The 18,362-nt window shown below is 39.0% G+C and overlaps 1 protein-coding gene across 1 annotated transcript; it reads right to left on the bottom strand.

Annotated features, from left to right (window-relative positions):
• Window positions 1-7,978: 7,978 nt before the first annotated feature.
• Window positions 7,979-16,808, bottom strand: rerglb (RERG/RAS-like b). The gene is made up of 5 exons (XM_074633754.1): window positions 16,476-16,808; window positions 13,270-13,326; window positions 12,238-12,311; window positions 9,541-9,689; window positions 7,979-8,591 (listed from the first exon to the last, which is right to left on the bottom strand). Exons 1-5 carry the CDS (start codon window positions 16,525-16,527, stop codon window positions 8,306-8,308), a joined length of 618 nt encoding a protein of 205 aa, XP_074489855.1. The 5' UTR covers window positions 16,528-16,808; the 3' UTR covers window positions 7,979-8,305.
• Between the last annotated feature and the right edge of the window lie 1,554 nt (window positions 16,809-18,362).

Genomic DNA, 18,362 nt, shown 5'->3' with positions numbered 1-18,362 from the left:
GAGGTGCAAGTGAAGCTCCGGGTTCCCTCTTCATTTGCGAGACACATGGGAGCTAATTAGTTCAATTATTAATGCATCTAATTAAATAGTTTCTCTGGGTAATCATGGTTGAAGTCTCGTCCTCAGTCGGCCGCGGTGATAAATGGATCCGCGCTGCATTAGACCCCTCTTGTCCTTTATTTTGACATGCTTAAACTCCAATGCAATGCCAGGCCCCGGACTAAACATTACAGGCTATTCACAGGCCCGGACCCCATTAGGCTAATTGCGCTAAAAGCAGTCTGTGGCTGACATTAAAGGTGAGCTGTGGTTGGGGCTCTAATTAGCAGTCTGTGAAAATAGGAAGCTTTTTTTTTTTTTTTTTTGTGCCATCTGCTGCGGCTCGCCTCGCCGTCATGTCCTCTGTGTGAAAAGGGCAGAGACAAATTTAGGCGGTGTTTTGTGTGGAAGGGCTGTTTGTCAGATATAATGCCATGAGAGGCCACGCGGCACATTTCATACAGTAACAGCTGAATTTAGAGGAGGGGATACAAGGAAACCACCGCAGTTTGTGGTAGTATATGAAACCACAGCCTCCTGTTTCTTGTCAGACTGGATAAAGAAAACCAGTGTTATTTAGACCATTTTCTTCCATCTATATTCACTTTACATCTCCAGCATTTTCCAAAATGCAATGTTTAGACACAGATATAGTTTAATCCTGGCTAATGAAATGTAAATAAGAAGACATGGATGTGAGAATAAAGTTTGTAAAAAATGTCTAGTGATTATTTTCTGGATTTTCTTCATATTTTTCTAATTTTTTTGCCACCCTATACAGCTAGCAGCATGGCTCTATGGGTGGTCTAACGTCTGTCGGTCCAGATTAGAATATTTCAACTATATCCCAACAACTATTGGATGAATTACCAGGAAATTTTGTACATTAGGATGAATTCTACTGCCTTAGGTGATCCCTTATCTTTTCCTCTAGTACCATCATCAGGTAAAGATTTCTGTTTATCCAACACTTTGATTTATGACCAAATACCTGCAAAACTATTGAAATCCCCATCATGCTAACACTGTAAAAAAAAACTTTACACCTGGCATTGAAATGCATTTTGGGTCATCGGATTGCTATCGGACAGTGCTTGACAAAAATACAGGTGTAAATGCACCAAAAGCATTGAGAACAGATTGTGATCCGATCGGCCAAACCACCAAAGCCCTCACAGAGCTGTGGCTGTAGGAGTTTTGTTCCATGACAACTGAGCAAAACTCTATCTACTGATGAGAACAAGCGAGTAGGTGGACCCTGTGTTCAGAAAGGTCAATAATGAAGTGTAAAGCCCTGTCCGTTAACTGACAGGAAGCAAGCACTGCAAAAAATAGATAAGGATCTAATCGAAGACCAAAACAAATTACTGTAAAACATCACAAATACTGGAGTTTGTGAATTTATTTTTTCATTCTGGAGCAAACGGATCCCTCTAAATGGAGATTAACATCATCAGGAAGAATGTTAATAAGAGCAAAACACAGAGGAATTAAACATTTGAACATTTTCATATTAGCTTCATTAGGAAAGAGCTTCACCGCTGAGGTTTGTCTGATTGTGATAGAGCTGAAACCCGAACCTCCCCAGGGGTTCGACCACTGGGGAGCAGATTAGTTGTTCTGATCCTCGGCTGGCTGGGAAAATCTGAAGAAAGCAAATTGTTTACATGTTGCTGTGGTGCCTATGAGCAAGGCATGTAATACTCAGTGGGGTTTCTTTGTGGTGGTATTGGACAGGTGGATGGACAAAAACATGTTTTGTTTGTTTCATGTCATTTATTTGTGTTTTTAGTGATCGTTTCAGAATCACTTCACTTCCTGCCTTTGTGTGTTTTCCCGCCAGTTTTGATTGTCATTGTTTACAGTCCGATTAGCAACTTAAGATGCGAGACTGGAGCTGGAGTTGAGAGACGATGTGTACTAGTGTCGGTCGTTGATGCCAGTTTTTGTAATGGCCAAATGATGGTACTACAACGTCCGTGTCCGTCACATGATGCCGTTAGGCCCAAAAAGACATTTTCCCATAGACTTTTATTGGGAACGAGACGTCTGTAACTCTTTTTTTAAGGTGAATCAACTTCCCCGTACGAACACTCGAATAGCCCTTATTTAAATCATTAGGTCAGAAAAGTTGTAAAATGCACTAATAGCTGAATCCAGAGTTATTTCCCTTCCTCCGTTCATGTGAATGAGACCCAGACCGAGGGCTGGAGCGAGGGCTCACACAGACTTACCTGCTGTTTACCTGCAGGCAAACAAAGCCTGCTCGAATGTGATTGGTCAATACCTCTCGGACTACAAACGGAAACCAGAACGCTTCAGATACCAAAATCTTGTCCTGTTGCCTACAGATGATGTTTGTTTTGATGATGATGTTTATAGAGATTAGATTTTTAGATACTGCCATTGTTACAAACATCAATGAGATTTTGAATTTCAGGTTTTCTTTCTCCTGGAACAGAACCTGGAACTTCTGGTTTCACTTTGGCTCCCTGTAGGCCTGTTTCACTGCAGACATTTTCACTTGCCATAGTAGGAAAAAGTACAGGTGTGACTAATAACATTAATAAAAGTGTCCCTGTAAGTCATGTGACAGTGAGCCAGGACCCTGAAACTGAAGCAGCTAAATGGAATTCAACCATCATTGATTTCATTATTTACACCGGTGCTTTTCCTGCTGTGACATCAAGGGGATGCTCTGATTCAGCAACCGACAACAAGAGCTTTAGAGGGCATCTCATCTCTTTATCAGATTCACATCATTTGCAGCGCTTTGGCAGCGTCACTGCAAGAAGATACCAACATCTTACAAAGCAGTATTCAGTGCACAGACAGCAGGACATCGCATTTAGCGTAACAGGAGACTGCAGGACACAGAGTATAGAGACTACGAGCAATTCATACATCATATGAAAAGGATTACATGTGGTTCAAAAAAGCTGCTTTACATTCAATCAGTGTTTAATAAAACCAGATGATCCAGATGTAACTCATCAAACTCCACAAAAATAAAGCATGAATTTGCTCTTGCAGCAGAGGATGCATCACATTTTTCAGGGAGGGGATGTCTCATTTTAGATACAAACTCCTCAGATGCGGCATATACATCCGGCAAGCAATCACTGTGTGCACTCATGCAGCATGACACACAGTACAGGGCAAATAAAAATGTCCCCTTGAGCAAATCATATACAGGCTAGTGTTCAAATTCAGTTTTTCCTTGAGATTATAAGGGGAAAACATATGTTTCAGTAGGATAATTTCATCTGTATCCAGCTTTTTTAGTTGATTTGAATTGGAAACCACACTGACATGGAAAGGAAGGAGCGAAATTAGATTTCCAGGCAGCACTAGACTAAGCAACTTTAAACTACTATTTATTTTTGCAACCATAAAAAGGGAATGTGATGTTGTAGACGAACGGTTCCTGCTCCTGCTCTGACGTGGATCCATTTCATTTGGAGGTTCAGGTCTTTTGGAAGCTGTCCAATCCCCCGTCAGTCTGACTAAGCTGCAGAGTTTTAGATTGGAGTGGGGATGTGCTCACCAGCTGTGAGATTAAGGGGAACTGATCGATGGCCTTTCTGATTGGCTCTCGCGGTGTCCCAGCAGCATCCAATCCCCTTGGTTCAGATGGTTTTCCTCGGTCCAGCCAAAAGCAATTCTTCCTCCACGCAGGGGCCAAATAAGATCACTGACCTGAAGCTACGAGGCCACGCTTGGAGGTTCTGTCTCCATCCGTCTGCACTCCTCATCCTCATCTGACAAAAACAAGACAGGCAGAGAAGAAGAGGAGGGGGAGGAAGATGAAGAGATGGAAACAGATTTGGAGCATTTTACAGATTTGCACTTTCCTTGTTTTATATAATGTGTATTTTCCTGACATCTTAGTGTTAATGCCAGCGGTGTTTCTGCGCGCTCTCTCCAGAAATTACCTGTCAGTCAAACTCAGCAGGTGGCACTGTGATGTCTTTTTCCCTCAGACTTCCTGTTCACTCTCTGTAGGTGGAGCTCTTTTCTTTTTCTCTTCTTCAGCCACGGTGGTTACGGCTGCTCCTGCAAACCGCCGTTGCTGACGCTAGAAATGTAAAATGTATGACTTCCTCTGTGTGGCAAAGGATTGAAAATGAGAAGTCTTTCATGAACTTTATAGAGAGTAGAGATGCATCTCTCTGAAAATGTCAGTGATCATTCGTTTAAAAGCTTTACAACTAAAGTGCGTGTAAAATATTATAAGCTGCACAGAAAAAAGGATGTTTAAATGTGTGAACTGTGACAGATGAAAGTGTTTGCTTCATTCACTGATTCCAAACAGCCACCAAAAAAACTCCTGCTGAGATTCAGCTTTCATTTGCCGCCTGTGATGCGATGATGATGATGATGATGATGATGATGATGATGAACACGAGGAGGCTGCAGAGCTTCCTGTCTGCCCTTCGCTAAATATTCCCCACTTGATGTCTGAAAGAGAGCAATCAGAAGAGACAATTTCATCATTGATTTCATGTTGTCATCTGTGTGAACTGTGTTGGGTTAACATGCTGCTGATTTTTTGCACAAGCAGCCTGTTTGAAATGTGTCCAAAGTGGAGCTTGAAGGTTCATTCACAACCTCAGAAGTAGTTACTTACATTCATTGATGCATATAAGATTAAAGACAACAAACATCTAATATCAAAGATATACAAGAGGATATACTAAACTCCAAAACAATGTCTCAACCATAGACGTCAAACAGAAATGGGAGAGAGAATCAGAAGATTTTTTTTTTAAGGTTGCATTTATATAAATTAAGAGATAACATACCGATACAGATACTGGATAGTATAATTTACCTGTCTGTTCTTAGCATAGGCTACTTTTAGCCTTATTTTAGTGTTATCAGTTTTTAATATTGTTTTATCTCTTGTATAATTGTTTTATTATTTTGTCTGTGACTTTTTATGCTGCTGTCTTCAGGTCTCCCTTAGCAAAAAGGTTTCCAACGTCAATGGGACTTCCCTGGTTAAATAAAGGTTAAATAGAATAAGATAAATAGCATTGTTTCCCCCACATACAGTACTTAACAGAGGTGTTAGACTCGACTTCAAAAGAGATATGCAACTTGACTTGGACTTTAACACCAATGACTCGTGACTTCACTTGGACTTGAGCCTTTTGACTTGAAAACACTTGATATTTTCCCCCAAACCCAGAGGTTAATAAAGTATGTTATTATATTGAAGTACATTATTTAAAAGTGTGCCACCAATCAATTTATTTCCTAAATCAACTAATGTTAATGTTATTCATTCCCAGCAAGTCAACAGTTTTTTTATGATGAAGTTCAATCACACTTGTTTTAACAGATAAATAAAAAAAATTTAAAAGCATTTATGATTTTTGTGAATTGAATATTGTATTATCTGTTGTTGAAATGGCATTACTGAGTTGTTTAGGACTCGTAACTCAAAGTTTAGGACTTGGGGCTTGACTCAGGACTTGAGACTTACTTGTGACTTGCAAAACAATGACTTGGTCCCACCTCTGGTTCTTACAGTGGGTGATTAAAAGAAAAACCTGTATACATGAGTGGTGGAACAAATCAAATAGAAATGCCTCCATAGAGGTCACAATATAGGTCACTAACGTGATGTAAATGATGTCTGTTAAAAAAGTTAATTTCTCTTTTTTTTCCATTTTATTGCTCACTGTCATTCCTCTCTATAATCTGAATTGATTCAGTGCGTAAAAGGTCAGATCAAATGAGCAGGAAATCATTAAACATATAGGGGGGAAAGAAAGCACATTATTAGGATGTTTTGTGCTGCCATCTAGTGAGCACTTCAGGAACATTTCTTTGTTTTGGAGGCCAGAATTCAGTACATATGCCTCCAAACCAGATATTTTTAGCAGCTACACACAGGAAATTCCTCCTTCCTGAAGGCTTCAGAGAAACGCCTCCTCTCTCGGTCATTTAATTAAAGTTGAGCTCAAAGTCAAACAGCAGAAGAACTAAAACAGGCGTCTTATTAAGCAATGTTGAACTTTAATTTCCTCCGGAGCAGCAGATGTTTTTACAGTATTTACAAAAGGAACTTTCATCTACAAAAACGCTGCACACGTGAACTTATTTTTCATGATGGGTGGTACATTTTTTTCTTTACAGCATCGTGGTGACATAACTGGATTTAGGAAGAACAACAGCACAGCATTGAATGAGTTCACGACCTCATAGTTGGCATGTTAGTGTTTAAACTTTGAAAGTTGTGAGTTCATCTTCAAGATATTTTTCAGACCAAATAAATACAATTATGATTAAATTTAGAAATTAATATGCACAATATATCAGATTAAATGGTTACACACATTATTGTATAGGCGATGGATTTAAATGATATACCATATGTCAATATAAGTAGAGAGAGTATGACATATTACAACCAACAGTATAATAATCAACTGTAAACAAAAAACTGTAAAGTATGGCTTCCAAAGAGTAGCATTAATATGAACAAATAATAACATGTAAAATGCATCAAGCTGTTTTTCCCTCCTAAAACATTATAAAACCTGCTGCACAACAACACTGGACTGAAGAAGTGTTATCCCCACATTACGATGCAGAAAGGCAGTTTTAACAGTAATGGTACTTTTGCTTAAACTAATGACAGAGATGCTTAACGTAACATCCAACAGCAGAGACGGTTAGTAACCAGTGAGTTCACAATGTGAGCACATTGATGAGGGAGTTTCAGGGGAGAAAAACATTTCACCGTCACTAGCAAATCAGCAGCTCATCAGACTTCCATTCCTCCGTGTTGTGATTACGTTTAATGATGAACAGTTTGATGAGTGAGAGAGACGGAGGAGAAAGCTGATTACAGCCAATCAAAGCTTCCCGGTCTGATAGGAGTCTGAGGTTTCATGTGGAAAAACTGCAGCGATAAACGAGCCAGAAATAATGCTGCTTGGAAAAGTAGCTGTTGATGTAAACAGTATAAGGTTTGCTGTTTTCTGAGCATCTGTTGGAACAAACAGTGTCTTGCATCGAAAGTATATAATGAACGTTGGCACTGCATGATTAGTTGCACTCTTATTGATTATGTGCTCTTTGAGAAGATATTTAGACAGCATTTTGATGTTTTAGGACACACTAATGTATAGCTTTGCTTGTATTTGAGAAATTTGACTTGTTTTATGAAAGGCCATAGGTACACCTGTGCCTCCCCTCACAGCTTTGTTGCACATAGGTGGGACAATTTACCCTTTTCTCCTTCTCTTATTGGTACATAATGACTTCCCATAATTACCAGCGTCACTCCATCCAACTTCAACCTGAGCAGAGCTCTTATGAGCCAGAATAAGTATAAAATCTTGTAATTATTACCTAAAATTATGTATCAAAAAAGGTATATGTGTTATTGATACTGAAACTTATGACGGTGTTTTAGGACCATTGTAGTTACTTAACAAAAAAATTTATATTTTTCATTTCCACGGTTTTGCAACTCCAATATTTTTCAGATTTTTTTTCTCATAATTTAAGTTTTTATAATTTCACAAATTTGTGATTTTTTTTCTCATAAATGTGTCACTTTATTTTCAGAGAATATTCAAGTTTTTTCATTGTAAATTTATGACTTTATGATCTCGCAAATTTGTGAGTTTTTTTCCTGTAAATTTACAAGTCTTTTTCTCAGAATATTACCACCCTCACCCGGCAACAAATCTAAAAAATATATTTTTTTTTTACCTACAATGGCCCTAATACACCACCATAGAAACTGAAATTGTTCTAGTGCTGATATGTGATTATGTACGTTGTGACGAGTGATATTTTTGAGAAAAGTTTTAATAAAAACTAATTTTGTGTAGTAAAAATGTGGTTTTTTTTGTATGCTTTCCTGTCCTGTTGTGACCCCTTCTTATAGGGTCCCGACCCCCAGGTTGGGAACCACCTCATCAACAATATCCTGCTTTGTTTTAATCACAACATAATTAGACTTTCTAATAGTTTTGTTCGTTCAAAGCAGAGAAACACATAGGAGGAAAAACCAAAGCAACAAAAGGTACAAAACTTGACAAGGATGTGGAAAAGAATAATATTTGTCTCTACATTTTGACGCCTTCTCACCAACATGTTGCTCACATTGTGAACATGAGGTTAATGTTTGAACCGCTGTATTAAAACAGTTTCCAGCATGTATAACTTCTTGACCAGTTCCCTTTAACATGGGTCCACACACACACCGTCCCAGTCCCTCCAGCTGGCTCCACTGTGACCTTCACACTGACTTCCTCCTCTTGCCAAACACATTGTTGATGAGCTTGGCCATGGACTTGGAGCCGCTGTAGCGCCGCCGGTCAGCTCTGTACTTGAGGTGCTCCATCACCTGCCGGATGAGCTGGGTGAAGAGGTTGGCGATGTCTTGGTAGCTCTCGGCGGCCGAGACCTCCTGGAAGTGACAGCGGTTCTCCTGAGCCAGGCAGCGGCCCTCATCTTCACGCACCTGCCGGGCGTGACACAGGTCCTGCTTGTTCCCCACCAGACAGACGGGAACCTCCACCTCCCTGAAACACACACAGTCACTCAATGTGGACAGATGTGGAGCCAAATAAAAGCATCAGTTTCCTGGAAAATTACTGTAATTTTAAACCTCTTCAACCCATCATTGCAACGTTTTGTCTGGAGAAGCATTGTTCAAACTCACAAAACTTTATTTTATTTTGTAGTCGAGATCCAAAGATTTAAAAGACAATGGATGCAATTCTGAACTATGGATGAACATCTGCAGTTAATCATTCAGTTTAACTGCAACTGAATGATTACTTATTGATGAGAATAGTAGACAATTAACACTTAAAGTAACCACATTAAAATCCTAGACTGTATATAAAGATGGACCACCTGACAGCTTCACCAAAGTGAAGCCAAAACATCTGGATCACCCCCTGGTGGCTGGCTGCAGTATAGGTCCGAAAACTCCTCCATGTTAGCGGGTTGGCCAAACTAAAAAGTTAAATAAATTTTTCCCAAAGATGGTTTCTGTCATTTCAGATAGTTCTTATCACGCTGACGTATGTTCAACTGTTCATTTTTCTCAGAAATTTAGTTTTGATTAATTATTTGATGCTATAAAAAGGATAAACCTTTGGATAAACTCAAAATGGCATTTATACCAAGCTAAAAACAAGACTGTTTTCAATTAACATGAGGTTTTGTTTTAACTGATAATGTCAGATAACCGTCCGTCAATATTCTCAGTTGAATTTTAAACACATTCCTGATGTTGTTTACACTTTTTAACCCAAATCTTAATGTAGCAAGACCCCAAGTCACAAACAAATTTGCAAAAACTATTAAGCCTCAAACCGCATTGGAGCGCCTCAACGTTTCTGGAAATAGTTTGACATAACAGGCGAACAGCTCTGATCAACAAGACTCATCTTTCTGAGCCACTCAGAGCCAGCCTCAGCCTCTGTCCGCTTCATCATAAAATAACCTCATTGTAGTTCTGACCCTTTGCAGTTCTCCATGCGCGCCTCCCGAATCTGCCGCAGGATGTTCTTGGCGTCGATGAAGGAAGTGCGGTCGCTGATGTTGTACACCACCACAAAGCCGTCGGCCCAGTCCACCGGCTCCTCCAGTATACACCTGGCCTCTGAGCTCTGCCAACAACAACACACACGCTTTTATTTTGGTACCACGCTGAGATTAAATTCAGGTAGTATGTTTATCTTCCTGTAGGGCTTGTTTTTTCCGTTTTTTTTAGTTGAATTAAATCTTCTAGCCACTGATTTGATTAAATTAAACTCAATTTGATAAACTCTTGAGGCATTATATGCATTACAGAAGCTAAAGACCCTCTAACTTCCATGTCACAGTGACTTTAAACTGCAGGTAACCATAGCAACAGTGCTTCTTCTTCTTGTGGCCACGTTACCCGATAATTCAAACGGCTAAACCGGACTTAACCATGAATTAAACTGACTATGAAGTAGGGCTGGGCAATATGACGATATATATCTTCAAAACGATATAAATATGTCTTTTGTATATTTCTATATATATTGTTTCTATTGGGATATAGGCTAGGCCTATATTTCTTTATTTTTTCTTTATAATTTGACGTAAAACCGTTCAATGTTCATTTTACACTCAAGTTCTTAAAATGAGAAAATACTTTTCATTTGACATGTATTTAATTCACACAGGAGTTTACAAAAAAAGGCTTTACCATGTGGTTATTTCAGACTATTTATTTATTGAATTACCAGAAAAAAACATGCTATATTGTGATATATATTATTATCTGGATATGAAATTACCTATATCGTGAGATTATCGCCTAGTCCTACGTCACAATTTTAACACTACCTATATTTTTTTCAGTGGTAAATATACACAGCAAGGTGTCCGGGTGTATAAAATAACAGACTTGACCTCCGTCTCGTACATCATTTTCTTATATAGGGACACTTGTGGTGTTGCTTCTATAACTTGCTGCCCTGCATGCCTGACCTATACAGCTCCTAGTTATTTTTGCTCATAGAGGTGTCTTTAGTTTTCATAAAGGACACATTAGAAAGCTATTCAGTGTGGAATTACTCATTACACCTTATAGCCTATAAACATATACATGACTGTTGTCCCACTTCTTCCAGAGCTATTTTTACTGCTGTTCTTGTCACCCTGAGAATAAGACTCTGTACAAGTTTCAGCGACCTTGAGGAGAAATAAACAGTGTAGGAAGGACAAGAGGCCCGGGGGCGGACATGTCTGAGCACTGTAAAAACTCACTTATCCCTTTCTCTTTATTGACTCATAGTTTCTTTATGCAGTGCAGGTCAGGAGGGCAGGACATCCACTCAGTGTTTCTTATGAAAGGGCGGCCTTACAGTGAGTTTAACCAACTAAGACAATGAACGTCTCTTGTTCTGCTGAACCAAGAGGTTTTACAATAAAATACTAACTCCGCAGTAAAAAGGCCTCTTGGCTCTTTTGGTCTTCCTGAAAGAGACATAAGCAGGTTATATGGTTCTTTTCTTCAAAGAGACAGCCACTGGCACACATCGCCTCGGGATACTCTCGTAAACCTTTTGGATTTAAGGGCTGTACGGATCGCTCACGTGCCGGCCCAAAGGTAAATACCTGACCATGATTCATTCAAGGTCACGGGCAGACTGGAAACCGGACAGTTTTTACTGTTGTTGTGGGAAACGCTTGTAGCTCCAAAATGGAAAATATTATGTTTTTCACCTCAGCTGAAGGACTCAGATTTTTTTTTTTACCATACTTGGGCTTTAAAAACTCTCTCAAACACTGAGGATACATTTAAAAATAATGCTAAAAATAGGAGAGCTTCTCTTGGCCCCTGACATTACGGAGACAGCAGGTTTTCCTTCCAACACTGATGATTTATCAACATTTTTAGGAACAGTTATATTGCCACACCTGTAAGTGATGACTGATCATGACTCAAACTAAATGCTGGAAAATGAAATCTGACTTCCAAATGGACGGCTTGAAATGAGGGAGGAAACCAAAGAACGCAAAACAAGTTTAGAGTCCAACTGCAGCTCTGCTATTTTTCTATTTAAAAAGTTAAAAAAAAAAAAAACCTCATGGGAAGGTATATAAATAGCACGATATTACAAGAACAATCAATATCATAAGGACACATTTTCACGTGTCATTTGTACACCACACAACAAAACTACAGTAACGTCCCCAGTTGGGTTTAGGCAACATAACCACTCACTTAGGTTTAGGAAAAACGTCATGGTTGGGCTTAAAGTCAGTACGTGAACTAAATAAAATACGTATGTAAACAACATAACATAAATACGGAAAACATGTGACAAACATCACTAACTTAACTTACAAACCAAAACACCAGTCTTGAACACCGGTCTCCTGGTTGAAAGTCCTGTGTTTGTTGGACCCATCCACCTCACCTCACACTTTTTATGCTAACTCTGAGCGTATATTTACAGAGATGCGTTTACATTGCAGTCAGTACAGACTACATGGCGTACAAAATGACACGCCAAGAGCAAGAAAGAAGTTCTTATTGCACGCTTATTGCAGGCTAAATGCCTTGAGCATTATCGTGTAATTCATACGCCTTTTCATGTGAATGGGCTGAAAAAATATCCACATAGTTGAGTATCCAAAGGTTTGGATCCAGTTAACGATATTAGTGATGTGTTGTACCTGAGAGCAAGGGTCAAAAACTTCCAGATTCAGCTGCCTGCCATCAATTGACAGCCTCTTATGGTAAAGGGAATCTGTAACAAGGATTAGAAACAGTCAAAAATAAATAACAGCATAATTCATTGGTTAAAATATTGACTCAAGATATAAAAATCGAAATTCTTTGTTTTATGTGAACTAATTGCTTTTCCTTACCCGTTATGTTTCGTTTGTTTGTCTTGTCTTTTTGACTTGGTTTATTTTTTGGGATTTAAAGCATATATTGTATATCAGAAGTGAACATAGTCACCGTGACGTCACTCATTGGTTTGTGGACTGCGGTTGTGAAGCCTTGAGTTCTGCATTTTGGCCGTCGCCATCTTGGTTTTATGCAACCAGAAGTGACACGAGAGGCTGGAGCTAAGTACAACAACGCTGAATAAGACATTTTTAGGCGACAAAAATGTTATAATTAACTTTCATGAAGTGAAAAAACACCGTGAAAGGGTTAAAGTTGTAAGACCAAAACACGGACAACTCCCAGACCGGACAACACCGTAGTAGCAACCTGTCAATCACAAGGTAGCCACGCCCCTAAAGCATCCCCTGCTTTATGGTCTATTTGACTCTAAACGGGACCATAATTTACTAAATGAACATCATGCTGTATTAAAGCTGTATCGAGTCCACACCTCTGGGTGATAATATGTTAATGTTATATTTACAGCCTCTTCCACTGCCCCAAGTGGCAAAATATATAAATACGGCTTTAATTAGATAAAATGTGAGAAACCATGAAATAGAGATACAGTAGATGTGCACGAGAATAGTTTGGTGTTTGGAATTTACCATTTTAATCTTTTTAAAGCTGTAATCATTTTGAATTATGCTGCATACAGAAGGTATCCTGGATTGTTAATCTCATGAATGCTCAGGTGAAATGTATGCACCACTAAATAACAACATCCATGTTGTCTGGAAATAAACTCTGTTCTCCAAAACCAAAACCTCCATCAAACCACAACCTCATCTTCATCACCTGGAAACACTTACTGGCGTTGGAGGCATATTCTCCGATGAAGCGCCTGGTCAGGAACCGCACAAGGACAGCTGGAGGAAAGAGACAAAATGAAAAACAACAAAAAATGAATCATGGCATCATTACACTCTCATCCCTCACAGGTGGCGGCAGGGAGGGTTAATTGAACCCTCATTCACTCCCGCAGGCGCGGCGCAGTGCCAACAGTGGAGCGGTGAAACTGTATAGCCTCTCATGAAAGAGGTTGTATGGCTTTGCTGGAAGCCCAGTTTGCATATTTGGCAAGCTGAATGGTTATATTTCCCCCTCTGCTTCACCTCCAGACTGCGAGCTACATATAAAACTGACTAGTCCCACAGACAATCAGTTTCAATGAAGGGCTGAAGTTTCTAGTGCGGATGGCGGTCAGTCATGGGCCTCTGACGGGGTTATGCTAAGGCTACGGGGACATAAATATGGATATGGCCCAAAAAGTTACTCATGCATGCAGCCTGTAAAATGCAAAGGAAATTCAACACATAGGGCTTTAAGGCACAATTCATTCGGGGCCTTCTTCACATCAACACTGATATATTCAGAGAGCAAAACAACAAGACAATGATAAACGTGTACTGGAAGCAACAAGCGGTACTAAAATGGACACACACATGCACACATACAGTCTCCAGAGGCTACAGCATCTCCACAGTAACAGCTCTGCATCACTGCCAGGCAGCGAGAATGGAGACGTCCCATTGTTTTATGAAGCTTGAACACAACGCAGAGCGCCACAGAGGCTGAATACTGATATATATATATGCAACAAGAACTCCAATAGCAATAACTCCTCTCCTCTGCCTCAACTGCATTTTCTTCACTGTAGTTTGACGTGCAGATTTAAGGTCACACATAAACTGTTGAAAGGTTTGGAAAATAAGCTGATGGAGTTCAAAATACAGATTCTTTCTCACATGTTACTTATGTCAACAAAGAGTAAGTGGCACCAACAGTCAGAGCAGTACAGCAAAGCCAGAGTAAAAGGCTTCAGGTAATTACAACATAAACAAAACCAGTGGCGTCGGTGGGGAACTTTAGCTCCCCTAAAGGTAGAGCGCACTGACTCTGATGGATCAAACCTCAACGTTTTTTCTCTTTTCCAACCTTGAAATCAGCTCTGTGACAGATGAGTTTTAATCTAACAGAGGCCTTTAAAAAAAAAAACAGGGATTCTCTGGAGGCGTAAATAATACAATTATTTCACTTAAATCTCAACGAATGGAGCCAATAAACTGTTTTTTTTGGTTATGTAACATGAAACCAAAGCCCAGTGGTAAATTCAGGCTTTGGTGTGGTACAACCTGAAAAGAAGCAGCACCAGTTAAAGTTTGCCTAGCTTAGCATCCGGCCGACTGAATTAGCCTACCGAGATGTCAAACAGAAGTCTTTATTTTAGAGAGACCACAAAGAGGTGGTTGAACGCTCTGGAGAAATGGTAGTAAGTGGACCTTGTTTCACTTCTTGTCAAACTACTGTTTTCAGATTTGAGATTGAATAGTTGGCAGTTAGACCAGACAATTACAGTTGAGCAAACATGACCAGCGGTGAAATCGCTCTGCTCTGGCTGAGCCATTGTTTTCCTATGTGGAGAGCGGTGCCGCCCGACTATAGGCAAAGTGCTATCCTTGGCGTGGCGCACCGCTCAAAATTGCCGCCAAGAGCCACGCTCAAAGTTAAAATTATTTCAGCTGTGACCTCGGTTGCCGCTGACCTTTCAAAGCGCAATCAATGAGATAACAGCTGCATCTGTTGCTGTTGTCTAGAAACAGTGAAGTAGTTTTCTTGCTCTCTTTTTGATGACAAATGATTCTTTGTTGCGCTGCGCTTTGCTACCTCGTGGTGAGTGAAGAGCATATTTCATATCATGTGAAGGCAGCTTTAGCTAGTTAGCGTTTGTTCCAAACAGCGCTGCCTCATCTTAAGTCCAAACATCAATCCACAAATCACGACTTTGTAGTAGGTGTAAGTACATTTACTCAAGTACTGGTACAGTATTGAGGTACTTGCACTTACTTAACTTCCATTTTAGGCTCCTTTATATCTACTCTAGCCTACATTTTAGAGGGAAATATTGCAGGTTTTAATCCTCTACATTTATTTAGATTGAGATTAATAATAAAAAATATATAATCAACAAATAAATGATGATGGATAATGTGAAACTCACAAGCTAGCAGTAGGCTATATAAAGTTAAAAAAAAACACATTAAAGTTATGTAGCTACAAGTCGGCCTCATATTCAATCATATAATATTATTCTGAGATGAGTGATTTTCCATAATTAGTACTTTATTATGATGCTAATAGGCCTACTTTTATACTTTTACTTCGGCCTCAAACTAATTTTGAATGCAGGACTATCACAGCGTAGAGTATTTCTACTTTAAGCTAAGTAAAAGATCTGAGTACTTCTTCCACCACTGAATAAATCACAGTTTCAGGCTTGGAAGCTTCTTCATACAGTATATTGAGACACTATACAACAGTTACAGATTTATCTACCTTTGTTTGAGTAAAAATACCTAAACAGGTAGTATTTAAGTATAGTAAGCAGACTATAAAAGAAGCCTTATTTTACTACATTTGATGTTGATCTTTCCAAATAACTTTAGAAGAACCTGAAAATCTGGAAGATTCAAGTCCTGCAATCTTACTTAAGTAAAAGTACATAAGTATTAGCATCAAAATGCACTTAAAGTAAGCAAAAGTACACATTATGCAGAATAGCCCATATCAGAATATCTATAACACTGGATTAATAAAACTAATACTAATGTTGCAGACAGGGCTAATTTTAGCTATTTTATATACTGCTGGGTAGTTCAACCTGTATAATAATACATCATAATATACCAGTTGATTTATATGTTGTATTAATAATCTGAATCTGCAAAGTAACTAACGTTGTCAAATAAAGTGGAGTAAAAAGTACAATATTTGCCTCTGAAATGTAGTAGAGAAAAGTATAAAGTAGCAAAAACTGGAAATACTTGACTCAAGTGACATACAAGTACCTCAAAATTGTACTTAAGTACAGTACTTGAGTACATGTACTTTACATTACACCACTGTTTTATTATGCACCAAAGATCATCATCATTTGAGGAAAAGAAAGCAACAAATAAAGCTTTTAAATGCCCTGTATAAACAGTGCAGAGATGATAAAAACAGGTATTTTTCTCACCTGACTTCCCAGCCCCCTGGCTTCCCAGCAGGGCCAGCTTGATGTCGTTCATGCCTGAGCTCTGTCAGCTCCTCAGCTGGCTCTCTGGGTTGTGTGTCTGCTATCTGGGTGAGCTTCGGCACACTGAATGCTGCTCACAGTCCAGGCTGGATGGGATGAAGGACTGCCCCCCCTTCTCTTCCTCTTCAAAGGGCTAGTTCACTGTTTTAAAGCTGGAGGGAGAGGAGAGGAGGGAAAACTCTCTCTCTCTCTCTCTCTCTCTCTGTCTGTCTGTGTGCCAAGCGCTCCTTTACTCTCTCACACCTCTCTTTTCTCTCTCTCTCTCTCTCTCCTGTATCCAACCAAGCTCTCTCAATCCATCTGTTTTTCTTCTTTCTTTCCCCTCTTGTGCCCATATATCCTCCTCCTTTTCCCCTCCTACAGAGAGGTTACTCAAAGGTCATGGCTGACTAAACCTATTGTGCTGCTCCAACACTGTAACTGTAGTCCGGCTGCCATCTATGGACATTAGTGTTATTCTTCATACTGTAATGTTATGGAAACCCACCAGGAAAAAGGAAAAAGATGAAGTGTTAGGAATGAATTACATCAATATAAGTCAAATTAATGCTGGGTTGCATTAAAAAACTACTTTTTTGAGAAAAATAAATACTACCTGAAAGTTTGTTATCAACATAATACAGAACGTATCTGCAAAACGTTTGCTGTAAAATGTCTGCTCCTAGCAACTAAAACAACATAACGCTTTTTATCGTAATGATGCTACTAAAGTCCTGCACATTGTACGCAGTAAAATTAATAAAAAATAGTGAGTCAAAATTATGTCATAATAGGTGAAAATTTTGATTCACTAATTAAAAGCATTAAAGACATAGATCACATTTATGTATACTAAGTCAAAACTATGACTTTTTAAGTAACAAATTATACGAGTTTTGACTTAATAATAATTTAATTATTAGAAAAAAAAAAATGAAATGCCGTCCGCATTACAGTTTTATCAACATAACATAATGAGGAAACGTTTTTATTAACATATCTTGCATGTTGCCAAACGTTCATACTGAACATGTCTGCAGAACTTTTAGTGAAAATATATTTAATTTGTTTCTCTCCCCTTGTGGCTCTTGCGATGCAATATCTGTGTGTTGTAACTAAAGTATGATTAATGTCTTTTTATGGTCATGTTTAGGCACTCAAAGCACTAAATGTTGAAGTAAACAGTGAGTTGAAGCACAAGACAAGTCATGTTTAATCTAACTTTAAAACAAAACCGGTTGGCCAAAACGTAACCACACGCTTCCTCCAAGTCCTCCAAGTCACAATTATAAATGAATTTCCCATAATTATGACATAACGTGAGTATTTTTATTTTTGTCTTTCGCAACTGTCCGTCTGTTTTTTCTGGCAGAATTGGGCTTCCATATCATGTGGCTCCGTATACAGTTAAAATCAAGAAACTAGCATTTTTATTTCCCCGGGTGTGGGAGTTATTTTTGACCTGATACGAACTGGCGACTTCCCACTGAGTCCAGTGTTAATAATATTCTGGCTTCAAGGAAAGTCGTTTTATTGAAATTGAATCAATGTATTTTTATGGAGAGAAAGGCAGTGATATGATGGGGGGGAGAAATTTTGATGACTTTGGTTATGTACTTTATCAACCGTACTGCTCGCCAGACTGAAGCAATATAGTAAAAGTTGAGGCTTTTGAGTTCCGTGTAGAAGGGGAACCATGAGAAGGCCAGCAATAAAAACACTGATTAGAGCATCAGTCAAACTCCTGACATGAAACTGAATCGATTCAGACGAGCAATCCATTTCCTTCAGCTTCAGTCGCCACACAAAATGTGGCACATGCAGCCAATAAATCATCCTCCAGTAGCT

The sequence above is a fragment of the Sebastes fasciatus genome, chromosome 4 (genome assembly GCF_043250625.1).
Source record: "Sebastes fasciatus isolate fSebFas1 chromosome 4, fSebFas1.pri, whole genome shotgun sequence".
In the NCBI taxonomy this organism is placed as follows: Eukaryota; Metazoa; Chordata; class Actinopteri; order Perciformes; family Sebastidae; genus Sebastes; species Sebastes fasciatus.
This window is presented reverse-complemented; position numbering and strand designations above follow the sequence as displayed.